This window comes from Canis lupus, chromosome 10 (genome assembly GCF_048164855.1).
Source record: "Canis lupus baileyi chromosome 10, mCanLup2.hap1, whole genome shotgun sequence".
In the NCBI taxonomy this organism is placed as follows: Eukaryota; Metazoa; Chordata; class Mammalia; order Carnivora; family Canidae; genus Canis; species Canis lupus.
In genome coordinates this window covers 19,125,082-19,139,737 of record NC_132847.1, presented here as the reverse complement: position 1 = coordinate 19,139,737, position 14,656 = coordinate 19,125,082, and the positions used below count along the sequence as shown (strand labels likewise).

At 36.0% G+C, this 14,656-nt stretch overlaps 1 protein-coding gene across 3 annotated transcripts in view; it reads right to left on the bottom strand.

The window, feature by feature from the left end:
- The window catches only part of SLC27A6 (solute carrier family 27 member 6), a 73,306-nt gene that overhangs the window by 14,053 nt on the left and 44,597 nt on the right, over window positions 1-14,656 (bottom strand). For 2 of the 3 annotated variants that reach the window (XR_012037841.1, XM_072840876.1), the window contains exons 5-6: window positions 10,868-11,062; window positions 2,634-2,724 (exon numbers count right to left, since the gene is read on the bottom strand). Coding sequence is in view for 2 of the 3 variants with exons in the window: in XM_072840876.1 (XP_072696977.1) it covers window positions 2,634-2,724; window positions 10,868-11,062 (286 nt within the window). In the remaining variant the exon portion in view is untranslated. The remainder of the gene's footprint in view (window positions 1-2,633; window positions 2,725-10,867; window positions 11,063-14,656) is intronic. The other variant, XM_072840877.1, reaches the window with a different exon arrangement.

Here is a 14,656-nt window from a genome sequence, read left to right as displayed (position 1 = left end):
GCCCTCATACTATCTTCATTTTACAGGTAAAGAAACCAAGAAAGAGATAGTAATTTGCTCAATGTCATACAGTTGCCAAATGTTGGAGAAGGGTTTTGTTGTTGTTGTTGTTTTATAGGCTCAGGCTTGGGGCACCTGGTGGCTCAGTTGTTGAGTGGCTGCCTTCAGCACAGGTCATGATCCCAGGGTCCCGGGATCGAGTCCTGCATTGGGCTTCCTGCATGGAGCCTGCTTCTCCCTCTGCCTATGTCTCTGTGTCTCTCATAAATAAATAAATGAATAAATAAATAAATAAAATCTTTTAAAAAATAAAAATAAAAAATAAAGGCTCAGACTCCATGCTGAGATCAAGACTCAGAGGTGTAACTGATTGAGCCCCCCAGGTATTCCTGAGATAGGTGTTTTTAAACCAGGTTCATCTGACTCCAACACATATGCCCTTCAGGCTACATTCCCTCTATTTCAGAAATTTCCAAGTCTCTCATGTTTCCCTTAAAATTTATGTTCTTTGTTTTTCTTCTTCAAGACACAAGTTGACAATTTCTTCCCTAATTATTGCAAATGCTTAAAAAGATCACAGTGTTTCTTATCTATTTGTTCTAGGCAAACGTATGCTAGACACAATATCATTAGCGGAAAAAAATATTGAGTAATTCATAATGAGAATTGCAAAACATTAAAGCAAATGTTTGGGGACAATCTGCCTTTTTTAAAAATGATTTATTTATATGAGAGACAGAGAGTGCGCATGCAGGAGCACAAGTCAGGGGAGGGGCAGAAGGAGAGACAGAGAGAATACTCAAGCAGACTTCCCGCTGAGTGTGGTGCCCTACATGTGGGGTTTGATCCCAGGATCCTGAGATCATGATCTGAGCCAAAATCAAGAGTTGGCTGCTTAATTGAGCCACCTGGAACTGGGACAATCTGCTTTTTTTAGAAACCCTGAGTTTGTAAAAGCAGTTCTGAGATTGAAGTTCCAATGTCAGATATTAACTTGAATGCAATAAATAACACACTATGGAGGCACACTATGGAGGCATGGCTGGCTCAGTCAGTAGAGCATGCAACTCTTGATCGTGGGGTTGTGAGTTCAAGCTCCATGTTAGGTGCCGAGATTACTTCAAAAAATAAAATCTTAAACAAAATAAAATAAAAAACACACTAGAAAATATATATTTTCTATATAATTAAAGTTCTTTAAAATCTTTTTAGAAATAGCTTTTCTCTTGGACACAGTTTATAGAGTTGAATTAGGGAAAAATATGTGATAAATGCCATTAGGCTTGAAATTTAGAGGAAAAAGAAATTTATTTTTTAATAGATAAGCCCTATCTTCTTTCTAAGCTTCCAACTACCAGAACACACAAACAAACCAGGTTTGTAACCATTATCTCCACATTTGAAGAAAAGATTTAAATGAATTCATCTCTGAAATGTAGTCTAAGCATATTTTGAAGACAGCAAAAAGTAATGTTGGCCTGATTTATTCAGAGTGAGTCTCTAAACAATTCCAAATGCACATATCTACATTCATATTTCTAGACTGATTATATGCAGCAGCAAGCTAAGAGTCTAACCAAAAATTATCAGAAAGTCTACCTTGGTAGAAAAGAGAAGGGTGTATAGCAAGCAAGCCAGACTCTCCATAGAGCTCTCCATAGGCTCTCCATAGAGCTCTGCATATAACACTTCATTTCATTGTCAACAACAACCTGACAAAATAAATATTGTCATCTCTACATATGAAGAAAATGAGACTCAGCTTGAGTGGCCTGCCCAAAGTCGCACAGTTTCTAAAGGGTGAGAGCCCAGATACAAATATAAGCCTGCTTGACTTTCTACTATACCTAGAATGATAACTAAGGCATTCTTTTTCTTTTTTTAAAAAAAAATTTTATTTATGATAGTCAGAGAGAGAGAGAGAGAGAGAGAGAGAGAGAGAGAGAGGCAGAGACACAGGCAGAGGGAGAAGCAGGCTCCATGCACCGGGAGCCTGACGTGGGATTCGATCCTGGGTCTCCAGGATCGTGCCCTGGGCCAAAGGCAGGCACCAAACCGCTGCGCCACCCAGGGATCCCTAAGGCATTCTTTTTCATATTATATCTTGGTGATAGAGGACATTAGTGCCATTGTTACAACTAGAGGTAGTGGATTAGGAAAAACAGGACACCGTAGTAATCTGTTTTAAACAATAGTAACTCACCATCCAAGTGACCCACTTGGGGCTCCTACTATCGATAATGAAACTATTCTACCTGCATTGAAATTCCAAATAAATTCCATTACATATAAGTAATAGCCATTCTTTCTTTTCTTTTCTTTTCTTTTCTTTTCTTTTCTTTTCTTTTCTTTTCTTTTCTTTTTCTTTTCTTTTCTTTTCTTTTTGTATATATTTTTTATTGGAGTTCTATTTGCCAACATATAGCATAACACCCAGTGCTCATCCCGTCAAGTGCTTCCCTCAGTGCCTGTCACCCAGTCACCACAACCCTCCACCCACCTCCCTTTCTACCACCCCTTGTTCGTTTCCTAGATTTAGGTGTCTCATTCTTTCTTTTCTATATTCAGTAGTAATTGAATAGAAATTCAGAAACTTTTGCCTGAAGAGACATGGTCAAATGCAAGAATCTTACCTTTTCTCACATGAATGCACCAGCCCTGTTCATTTCTGATGGGTTCATCTTTTTGAAAATCATACTTTATCAAGTCAAAAGTGAAAAGAAGCTGCAAAAGAAAAATAAAACAAACAATAAAAACAAAAGCAACAAAATATTTGTGTACTGACATCTACTGGTAGTAGAGTATACGCTCAGACAATTGAAATAAGGAATTAGGAGGCAGATTTATGAAAACAAGTAAACTTTACTGATAACAAATTAAGTATGTATTTGAAAATCAAAACTGAAGGTTTTAGTGAACAGCACTTGTATCCCAGCATTTACTTTCATTTCACTTTTTTGTTGCACATTACCTTAGCAAAACATTAATATTATTCTTGAATGAGTGGTTCTAAGCATCCTTGCTCTCAATTACCTTCTCTATTAACTCTAGGGAAGAGGAATACTTCTTGCCTTCTACTTTTTGCAATTATTAAAAAATATCCCTCGAGGGGCACCTGGGTGACTCAGCTGGTTAAGCGACTGAATTTTGGTTTAGGCTCAGGTCATGATCCTAGGGTCATCAGATCCAGCCCCACACTGGGCTCCACACTGAGCATGGAACCTATTTAGGATTCTCTTTCTCCTCTCTTTCTGTCCCTCTGCTCATGCACTCTCTTGGTCTCTCTCTAATAAATAAACAAATAAATAACATTTAAAAAAAAATCCCTTGAAATGATGTCAACTACATGAATACAAGGACTTTATTGTCTATTTTTAATTTATGATCCCTTGAAAAGGCATTGGATGCCTACTTGACTTTTCAGCTTTTGCCCAGGCCTTTCACCTTCATGTCCCTAAAGTAACACTCAGTACTTCTGGGCACTGGTGTGCTGTGAGATAGCAAATTCATTAGAACATGCTCATCAGACTGGGAAACAAGCTAATTGTCCCCCATCTCTCCTTGTCCCTAAATGTGTCCAGCTACCCTACTCCTGCAATGTCCGCATTACCATGTCATGCAGATTCACCTATCCATTAAAGTATGACCCTGGGATGAAAAACTGCCGATGGGTTCAACTCAACCCCTTCATTTCATCTGTAAGAAAACTGAGGTTTCCCTGATCAATTAAATAAGCAATCTCATTAAGGTGAACTAGAAAATAGTAATCTAAAATTCAGAAAAAATAATAAAGGAGGACACATAGAAGGGAGAGAGACAAAAGAGGAGGAAGGACGAAATGAATAAATATAGAACAAAGATGTGGGAGAAGATGAATAAAGTTAGTGAGATAAATGCAGTATTATTTATCATCAAAGACTAGACACAAACATCCCTGGTTTTTAATCTCAGCAAAATCAGCATGTAATTAGAATCACAATTCATTATTTGAATTAGAATATAAATGACAGCAACTGATGTTGATTGAGCATCTACTATAGGCCAGATGCTGCTACTGGCCTAAGAGCAGTATTAATTTAATTACAAACACACTCTAAGAGGTGGCAACTGTGCCATCTAAGATGTGGGCCAATGGGAGAGGTAGCAAAACAAAATATATTGTGATTCTATATTAACATGCAAGCTTGCATCTTGTTGGTCTTTGTAATTGGGATAACAGCTTTCTGGACACTTGCCTAATGACTGGTAAAAAGAAAGGTTCCAGAAGTTCCAGAACGACATTTATCATTTCAGTCAAACAAGAAGAGAACCCTGTTTATTATCCATCTCCTGTTGTAACATGTTTTCTATTTTGAAAAATTTGCTCAGCAACTAATGATATCAGCGTTAGTGTTATTTCTTTTATATTAATTTGTCAACTGCATTCATGGATGAGGTTTAATATATACCAAATCACCCCTCAGTGTGCCTCTTATCACATACAGGGGTCTTGCAGGTCACAAATTGGGTAATTTTATGATACAAATGGAATTTCAATATATCACAGCATCTTCTAGACCTAGTCAGGGTCTGAGTAGTAAGGTTCAGCCAGAGGGACTTCTATTTTTTTCTTGCCTTCAAGAGATCCCACAAGATTATAAAAATGGCTGTATCATCATAACACAGATAAAAAAAAGATCCCCACTTTTATATCCCCTAAATGTATATGTGCATGCATAGCTATGTATCTGGATCCAGAGCAGAGCTGCAGGGAGCCCCATTCATAATTGACTAGGGAAATGAATCCCCAGCACTGTGCAATCCACACCTATGTGACTCAGACACTGCCCATACACTACCTGTATGCTTTTGTATATTCACATTTATAAATTTAGAAGTTGGAAAGAGAACACAAAAATTATTCTCTCTGTTAATTCAGAGGAATGTGACTTGTCAAAATTAAAAACTCAAAAAGTGGTAGAGCTTAAACTAGAGCCCTGGGTACAATGATTGCAATTCAGTTTCCCCTCAACATTATATACATTGCTTCGAGCTACACAATAGAGGCTCATTTCTCTGTCACCATCAGGAAAGGTTGGTTTCTCTGCTTTCTTAAACAGAAGACCCTAGAAAAGCACAAACACACATAAATCATAAATCTATTATATATATATAATATTGACTATGCATGCATATCTATAAGGCATATATATCTATTTATATACATAAATACATATAATAATGTATATAATATTACACAGAGTTGGGTTATTATGAATACTTAGTCTTAGAATACATTGTCATGCAACAACATAGTTCTGAATGGTTCACAGAGTGAATGGTATTAAAAAAAACAAGCAAAATACAAAAATATGAAGAAAATTTATAATTTCTCCAAATTCAACCAAAAATAAACTGGCATTAACATGGTGTAATATATTCTCAATAGAGCCAAAGTGATCCCATTAAAGCTAAAACAGTAATAGTCTTTTGTTTGTAGTCTTTGCTCACCTCCCTATAACTACTGTGGTCTCACTGCTGTCCCTCAAACACAGCAGGCATGTAACCATCCGAGGGCCTTTGTACTGGCTATTCATTCCATTTTTTAAAAAAGATGTATTTATTTATTTATTTATTTTAGAGAGAGGGAGAGTGAGGGGGAGGTGCAGAGGGAGAGGGAGAGAGAGAATCTCAAGAAGACTCCCTGCTGAGCGTGGAGCCCTATGTAGGGCTCAATCCCACAACCCTGAGATCGTGACCTGAGCCAAAACCAAGAGTTGGAGTCTCAACCAACTGAACCACCCAGGCACCTCTATTCCTTCCATTTTGAACATCAGATTGTTTCACGACTCATTCTTTTATTTCCTTCAAGTCTTTCCCTAAATATCATTCTCAAAGTGCCCTTTCTGGCTACCCTCTCTCAAATTGCAAAAATCCCTCCCAACATGCACACACATGCACACACACATGCACACACACAATCTTCTTTTCCTGTTTAATTTGTCTCTTCAGCACTTACGAGTATGGAATGTTTATTATATTATGTGGTTTGTTTTCTGTCTTCCCCAACAGACTATAAACTGTACATGAGCAGGAATCTATGTCTGTTGTGTTCAGTGTGTTCAGTGAACACAGTGTTCAGGCATATTGAAGACTTTTAGTAGACTATATAAAGGAATGCATTTGACAAGCATCAGTACAAATGTGTTTAAATTGGTAGAGAGAAAGGTAGGAAATAGATTAATAAAATAATATATGAAAAATGAAACCACACCATTTTAAGAACTGCAGTCAATTTAAATTTCCTTGAGTTTACCAAAAGAAAATGGAACTGAAGTTATGTTTCTTAAGCACAGAAGAGATCAGTTCCTGTGGAGTCAAGAATTTAACCTTCACTCCAGTTTAACCAGAGGTCTGGCTTTCACTCTCAGCTTCTGGGAGATAATCTCTATGCCTCTGCAGTGTTATGGCCAACAGGAGTATATGTGTTAGCCTAAGGGCTTTTGGCATCCAGATAGTAACCATAGGATTTAGATTTAGTGTCTCTGAGCCATCCAAATAATGTGACGTATGGAGACTTTGGGTCTCCCAGCTTGACCTCTTGAGGTATTCGAGATAGAGGTCAACCGCACAAGCAGCCAACTAGATTCAAATAACGGAGCTGCAAAGAAGACTGGACACCGAGGCTGGTGAGCTTCCCTTGCTGGCAGTACTCCATGTACATTGTCACATGTCAGTTCCAGGAGAGTAATGCCATCCTGACACCATATGTAAGGACACCTAAAAAGCCTTGTATTTGGTGCCCTCCTGATTCTGCCCTATTGCTTCTCCCTCCATCTGATTTTAATCTACATCTTTTAGATGTAATAAACAGTAATTATGAGCATAATAGCTTTCAGTGAGTTTTTTGAGCCCTTTGCGAATTACAGAACCCATGGTGGGTTGTAGGACTTCAAAAGTGGCAAATCCTGTCAGACGTGAGGGTGGTCTTGTGTGCATTATTGCCTAACTTCACAGCTGGTTAAATTTCCTGGTCCATAAAAAAAAATGCCTACTTTTAAGATAATAAAAAAGTTTATAGAAATGTGAAGGAGCCTTTTATTAAATCCTTTTATTTACATTGTACTTAAGGACTTACTATGAAAGATGAGAAAATTAGCACTTATATTTCCTCCTCTCCTCCTACCTAATTCCCATCTTTGTTAGTGCTGTAATTATTTTTATATTTTCAGGATTGATACTTCCATCCCATCTATAAACATAATTTGGAGGTGTTCAATCTTCTGTATTTAAATGGACTCAATCAAAACTTTTAACTGAAGGCGATTTCTTTATTTCTAAATTCTGCTTTATTTTCAGGTTGATTGGACAGTTTCACTGAGTGAATTTTATAAAGAAGTACTGCATTCTTATAAATACATGAGTATTATCTTCTCTGATTTCTCAAACTTTTGAGGACACCTCTTCTGTCTTTTTACTCAAAGAACAACTGAGTCAGAAGTAAAATTCTTAGGTGAATACCTTCCTTCCTTTTTTTTTCTGGCATTGAGTGTTTTGTTCTTGTTTTGAGAGATGCCTGAAATGATTCCCATCTGCACCCTACACTTTGTGCAACTTTTGTTTTCTCCTTAAGGTTCTTTAATTTATGTTCAGTAATTTTACCAGCATATATCTTTCTGATGGTCATTCTATATATATATATTTTTTTTTCCTGGAACACAGTGTGCTCTTTTGCTAAAGATTCAAGTCTTTAATTTAAGTAAGTTTTTCTCTATCAAGTTTCAGATACTTTTTTTCTTTTTGATTTTTTTTTTCCTGCAGGAACACCAATTAGCAGGTATCAGATGATTGCCTGTGTTTTCAAAATCTATCTTTCTAATTTATTTTATATTCTTATTTTTTTTAATTCTTTTTATTGGGTTTGTGTGACTCCTTAATCTCCTCCATCTTGGTCCCTAACAATATTTACAGCCTGTAATATATTTGTCTTTGTGATACTTTCATTCTTCCTTTTTATTTTTTTCCCTTGAACTGAGTCTATCTACTTTCCACCCCATTTGTTGATTTATATTTCCCTTGTACTTTCTTTTGAACTCTTATTTTTAAAGAGAATATTATTGCAATTTTTGGACCTATGGGAAACTATTTTCCTAAACATTCCTCGGTCATTTTAGAGGGCTTATAATTTTGTTGTGTATCTACATTTTTTTCAGGTAGCTTTTATTAAGACTTATTTTCTCTTTTTTTTTCAAGTTTTATTTCCTCTAGGGATTTGTTTGTTCCCTCCCAATTATATTGTTCCCGAGGGCAGAAAAGGAGAAGCCAGTCTGTAACTGTTACTTGGGTTTGTCTCTCAAATGCAGTCACCAAATTGTTTACAGTGTTTTCTCTGGGGGTGTTATATTATAGCACACATACATATCCCTTCAGCTGTATGCACTTAAATGTAAGTACAGCACACAAAAAGGACATCTGGGATGCAGGAACTCTGTGTTGATGCCTCATCTTTTTCCTTCTCTATTAATATCTTATCTCTGTTTAGATGCTAATTTGCCTCTGAAACAGTAAGTGGAAGCTTTCATTAGGTTTACATTTTTGAGAGACAGACTTATCAAATTTCCCCACATGACTATGAAAAAAGTTATTGGCCCAAATTTTTCTGATGACCTGCTATGTAACAAAACAATAATACATGCATGAAATGAGAAAAGATAGAGTAGAATTCATATGATGCTAGGAACATTTTTTTTTCATTTCCAAGCTGAAAAAAAATACTAAAATAAGTTGAAAATCAGAAGTTTTCCAAATAGATTGGAGACAATCATGACTTCCTGCTTTATTGACAGTATCACAGTCTGACAGGGAATTTAAGATATTATAAAATTATAATGAAGTCAAGCCCGTAATGTTAAATACAAATCTTTTTCATTGTGCTCCTCCTGTTGGATGATTACTTGGGAATGACTCAGCTTCACTAAGGAGTTTTAATATGAATACCAAAGTTTTAATTCAACCAGTGCAACAAATTGAGAAAATTATCTGTAAGGAACGTAAAGCTCAGTAATATCAGCACTTACTTTCCCAAAATTACTTTTTGGAATGCAGATGCATTTCTGAGATGTCAATAAGACCCTCAAAATCCCAAAGAGTGTATCATAAAATTAGTTTGCATCTTCTCTAGGTGCCAAACATCAGAGCAACTTATACCAGCTTTGAGTCTATTTCTTTACTTTTAAAAAATTATGTGTTTATCTTTTCTGATCCTCCTCACTAAATGTTTATTTTGTATTTCTTTAATTTATGTTCTTAATTACTTCCTTCTTTTTCTTTGAGTTTATTTCAGTTGCTTTTTAATTTAACCCCAGAAATGGGTATAGGGCTCATAAATTTTCAACCATTCTTTTTTTTTTTTTTAAAGATTTTATTCATTTATTCATGAGAGAGAGAGAGAGAGAGAAAGGCAGAAACACAGGCAGAGGGAGAAGCAGGCCCCATGCAAGGAGCCTGATATGGAACTTGATCCCGGGACTCCAGGATCACGCCCTGGGCTGAAGGCAGGCACCAAACCACTGAGCCACCCAGGGATCCCCAATTTTCATCCATTCTTATGTAGATCCAAAAGTTTTGAAATAGAACATTTCATTTTGACTCAGTTCAAATTATTATTATTATTATTATTTTTTATTCATTTGAGAGAGAGAGAGCATGAGCACGAGCATGAGCGAGGGGGTGGAGTGGGGAGGGTGGAACAGAGAGGGAGGGAGAGGGACAAGTAGACTTTTCACAAAGCATGGAGCTTAACGTGGGGCTCCATCCCACACCCCAAGACCATGACCTAAACCAAAGTCAAGAATCAACTGACTGTGCTACCCAGGCACCCTGTCTCAAATAGTTTTTTACTTTCAATTATGATTTTTTTGTTGACTCATGGAAACTTACAAATGTTTTATTTTCAAATATATAGGAGATGACCTACCTGTCATTTAAAATTTCATTTCTATCTTAATTAAACTGCTGATGGAGAACACAATCCATATTCAATCCTCTGAAATTTGCTGGAATTCCCTAAGTGGCCCAGTAATCTTTGTGAATGCTTTATAACTGCTTGAAAAGAATGGATATTCTGCAGTTTTTAGATGCAGTATCCTATATATGTCCATTAGTTCAAATAATTTGTTTAGTGCATATTCTCTATCATTGAAGATCTTCTTTTGTGTGTTCTATCAAATACTGAAAGAACTATAATAGAATATTTTACTATGATTCTGGAGTTTTTAATTTCTGCTTGAGGTTATAAACATTTTCCTATATAAATTTAGAGAATATTTTCTTTACCTTCACTTTTATTTTTCACTTTCACTTTTCTCCAAAGGAGTTCTAGACTTCTGTGCAATCTTTTGGATTCTATGGCTGCTATCAGTTGGAAGTCTTTTACTCCCAGGTAAGTGATTTTGGGGGGTAGCTTTTAGATTTTAATGGTATCTTGATTTATTAGAAGCCTATACATAATTTTTGAATGATATAAAAATTAAGTATAAGCAGAAACATGGGACTGAAATTATGCAGGAAAAATGGAAAGAGTCAAATTAATATGTATCAGAAACTTTGCTTGCTATTTACACATCATATCATTAAATTTGAAAACAGAACAAAAGACTTGGGTATCATTATCCCCACATTATAAAGGAACACATGGGAGATACTTGAGGTTTTTTTAAGCTATGGTTCACCTAGAGCCATGACTTTATAGAAGTTCTCAACATTTCTAAATAAAAGAAAAAAAATAGAAAAGAAAAGTAATAATATTTACAATAATTTACAAGCAGGAAGTCTAGAAGAGAGGTAAACCGACCTCATATTTCCTTTGTAAAGAAAATACTATACTTACTTTGTAAAAGAAATTTGTTCTCCCAATGGATCCTATTTTCCCAGTGTGATTCATAAAACAAATGTTTCCTTCAGTAGCTCCATAAAGCTCACACATCTTAATATTTCCAAATCTGTCCAAAAATTCCCTCCATACATCACTCCGTACACCATTTCCAACTGCCAAACGCACTTGATGATCCTTTTCTCCTTCTCTCTGTTAAAGACAAGGTTTTACTTGTAATTTATTAATTCCAGTTCTCCATTCTTTTTTTCATTACTTGTAAACTAAATGGCAAATATCCAGAAGTAAGTTGCACATATGCAATAATGGAAGGGAAGTAAAAAAATTATGTTTAACTCTGTTGCAGAACCGTGTCCAATAGCTAATGAAACTAACATTGGCCTAAAGTAATACAGCTTTTACTACCCCATATCTGGAAAAAGATCTTCCTACATTCCAGATCATGAAAGCCTTTTTTTTGATAGAGATCAGGTAAGGCAGAAAGCATATTTCAGGGAAAAAAGCATTACTTTAAAAAAATTATAAAATATACTTGAGTCTGTACTCTCAGCCCTACTATTTATTACCTATATAACTTTGAACAAAAGGTTGAATACCATTCTGATTCTCAGTTTTTTCACTTGCAAAACTGAGAACATCTATCTCACCCATATACTGCATTTCAAGGGTAAACTCAAGGCCTAGCATATGGTAAACAGTAAATTAAGGTCATCTAATCCTTGTAATATTTGGCTTGCAAATATTATGGCAACTACTTGTAAATATTATTTTTGAATGCACAATATTCTCACATCTTTACTTCTGATTCATACTTTAGAATTAAAAGAAAAAAGAAAATATATTTTATTCTATGTTCAATAGGCACTATGTTAAGTAACATGAATTATACACTGATCAAAAATGAGAACCTCACACCTGTTAGAATGGCTATTTTTATTTTTTTCAAATATTTTATTTATTCATTTGAGAGAGAGAGAGATAGACATAGCAAGCAACCAAGAGAGCACAAGTAGGGAGGAAAGGGAGAAGCAGGCTCCCTCCTCAGCAGGGAGCCCGATGTAGGGCTTGATCCCAGGACACTGAGATCATGACCTGAGCCAAAGGCAGACGCCTAACCAACCACCTGAGCCACCCAGACACCCCTAAACATGCTATTTTTATTTTTAAATTTTATTTATTTATTTTTTTAAATTATTATGGAGCAGATTTAGATTATGGAGCAAATCTTCCACATTCTTGTTCCTTTTTAAAATATTTTATTTATTTATTCATAGACACACCGAGAGAGAGACGCAGAGACACAGGCGGAGGGAGAAGCAGGCTCCATGCAGGGAGCCCGATGTGGGACTCCAGGATCACACCCCAGGCTGCAGGCGGCGCCAAACCGCTGCGCCACCCGGGCTGCCCTAAACATGCTATTTTTAAAAGAGATAAGAAATAACAAGTGTTGGCAAAGACGTTTTGGAAAGGGAACTCTTGCACTATGGGGTGGGAATGTGAATTGGTACAGCTACTGTGGAAAACAGAAAGGAGTTTCCTCCAAAAATTAAAACTAAAACCCCCCATATAATCCAGCAATTCCACTTCTGGGCACTTCTGTGAAGGAAATAAAAATGCTAATTAGCAAAGATATATGCACCTTCATGTTCACTATAGCATTATATACAGTAGCCAAAACACAGAAACAACCTAAGTGCCCATTGACAGATGAATGGGTAAACAAATTGTGGTACACACACACACACACACACACACACACACGTGTACACACAGACAGTGTGATGTTATTCAGCCAAGAAATATTGCCATCTGCAACAACATACATAGACCTTGAGGGTATTATGCTTAGCGAAATAAGTCAGAGAAAGACAAAGACCATGTGATCTCATTTATGTGTGAAATAAAAAAGAACCCCTTCCCAAATTCTCCAAATCCAAAGCTCATAGATATAGAAGAACAGAGGCAGGGAGTGGGTGGGGGATGAAATGGGTAAAGGGGATCAAAACGTACAACCTTTCAGATAACAGAATAAGTCATGGGAAGGTTACATACAGCATGGTGAATACAGTTAAAAATGCTGTGCTAAATATCTGAAAGTTGCTAAGAAAGTAAATCTTAAGTTTTGCCACAAGGAAAAGAAATTTATAACTATGTGTAATGTTGGACCTTAACTAGGCTTATGTTGATGATCAATCTGCAATATATACAAATATCAACTCATGTCATACACCTTGGACTTAGATGATGTTAAATGTCAATTATATCCTACTAAAAAATTAGACTAAGAATATACTATCAATTAGAGCAAGTATATACTATCAGTATAGTTATGGTAAATCCATAAGTCCCTCTGAGCCACCCCTATCCTCACCAAAGCTATTATAAAATTAACAAGAAAAAATAATACATTAGCAATAATCATAGAAGAGAAAACAATGTCCTTGACACTTGTAATTCAAAATGATCAATTGGTCACATTCTTTATCTCAGTTCCTCCTCAGTCTTAAAGGAAAGATTTTAACCTATTAATTCTCAAGAACAGAGAGAATGTGAGTGCAAAGTAATTTTGGAAACTGGAAAGCAAACAGGCGATAGCCATGTGAGCGGAAAAGGCTGGCATCAAAGCCTGAGGTGGGGACACAATAAATGGTCTGAGGTGTTATGGAAACAACACAAAGAATAAGGAAGGCAGAAGGCTTGGTTGAAAATTTTTAAGAAGTTCCTGTACCCTTAGAGACTCCAACACTGACAAGGTATCTGGACATCTGCCCTCACTATGCATTAGCCAAACACTGGAAACTAACTCTCTGGAGATGTCCATCCACATAGACACCAGTTTGGGTTGAGGAACCTAATGAAAACAGGAGTGTTACATAGAAGTATGAATACTAAATGGTGAGATCTTTAAACCCTTCTACTCTGAGCTCAGAGCAAAACTAATTCTGAGTGACAGAAATCCGAATACTGTCCATACATGGTGGGACAGTGAGTGATCTTGAAGCTATCCAGGGGGATAGTCTTCAAGAAAAAAATAAGTTAAATTACTTAAAAATACTCCAAGTGCTATTCAGTCAAATTGAGAAATTTCAGCTGTGAAGGAGAACTTGAGAGTATTTTGTATTGATTCCTTTAGACACTCCCTAATTCATTAAGCATTTAGAAAGCTAAATTTTTTAAAAGGCAATTACTGGAAATGAAAAGTTGAAACAGTCAAGCTGTAATTATATTTTAATTACATGATGTGCTGCAGCTGTGAATAAAATGTACATATTATAATTTCTTTATAATAACTTAAAAATGATTATCAACACATTTTAAAATAATCATATTTGTGCCAAAGAGAGAGAAGCAATAATATGTATGTGAATATGTGAGTAGGAAGCAGGTAGCTGACACTTAAAACTGAAACACCCAGAAATAGTTACATATTTGATTGAGAAATATGTGACTACACAACAACCACAAATCCCTTTAAATAACTAAGGGTGTCTACCTCTAGAGATCAGGTATTGATAGCAGGCGGTTACTGTTTAGAGGACTATTTGAGTTTTTAAACTATAGAAGTCCTTATTTAAGAGAATAAAAATTGAATGAAAAAAAACCAAGGCAAATAAGAGCATGGAAATACCTAAAATAAGACTCCAACTTGCTGATTTCCTTAGCCCCACATCAAGAGAATTAACGATAAACATTCTGCAGACAGAAAAAAAACCACAAAAACCTTACTCTGATAAGAGCAGCTCCTTCCAAAACAGAGTAGCAGTTCTGAACTGGTTCGCACCTCCT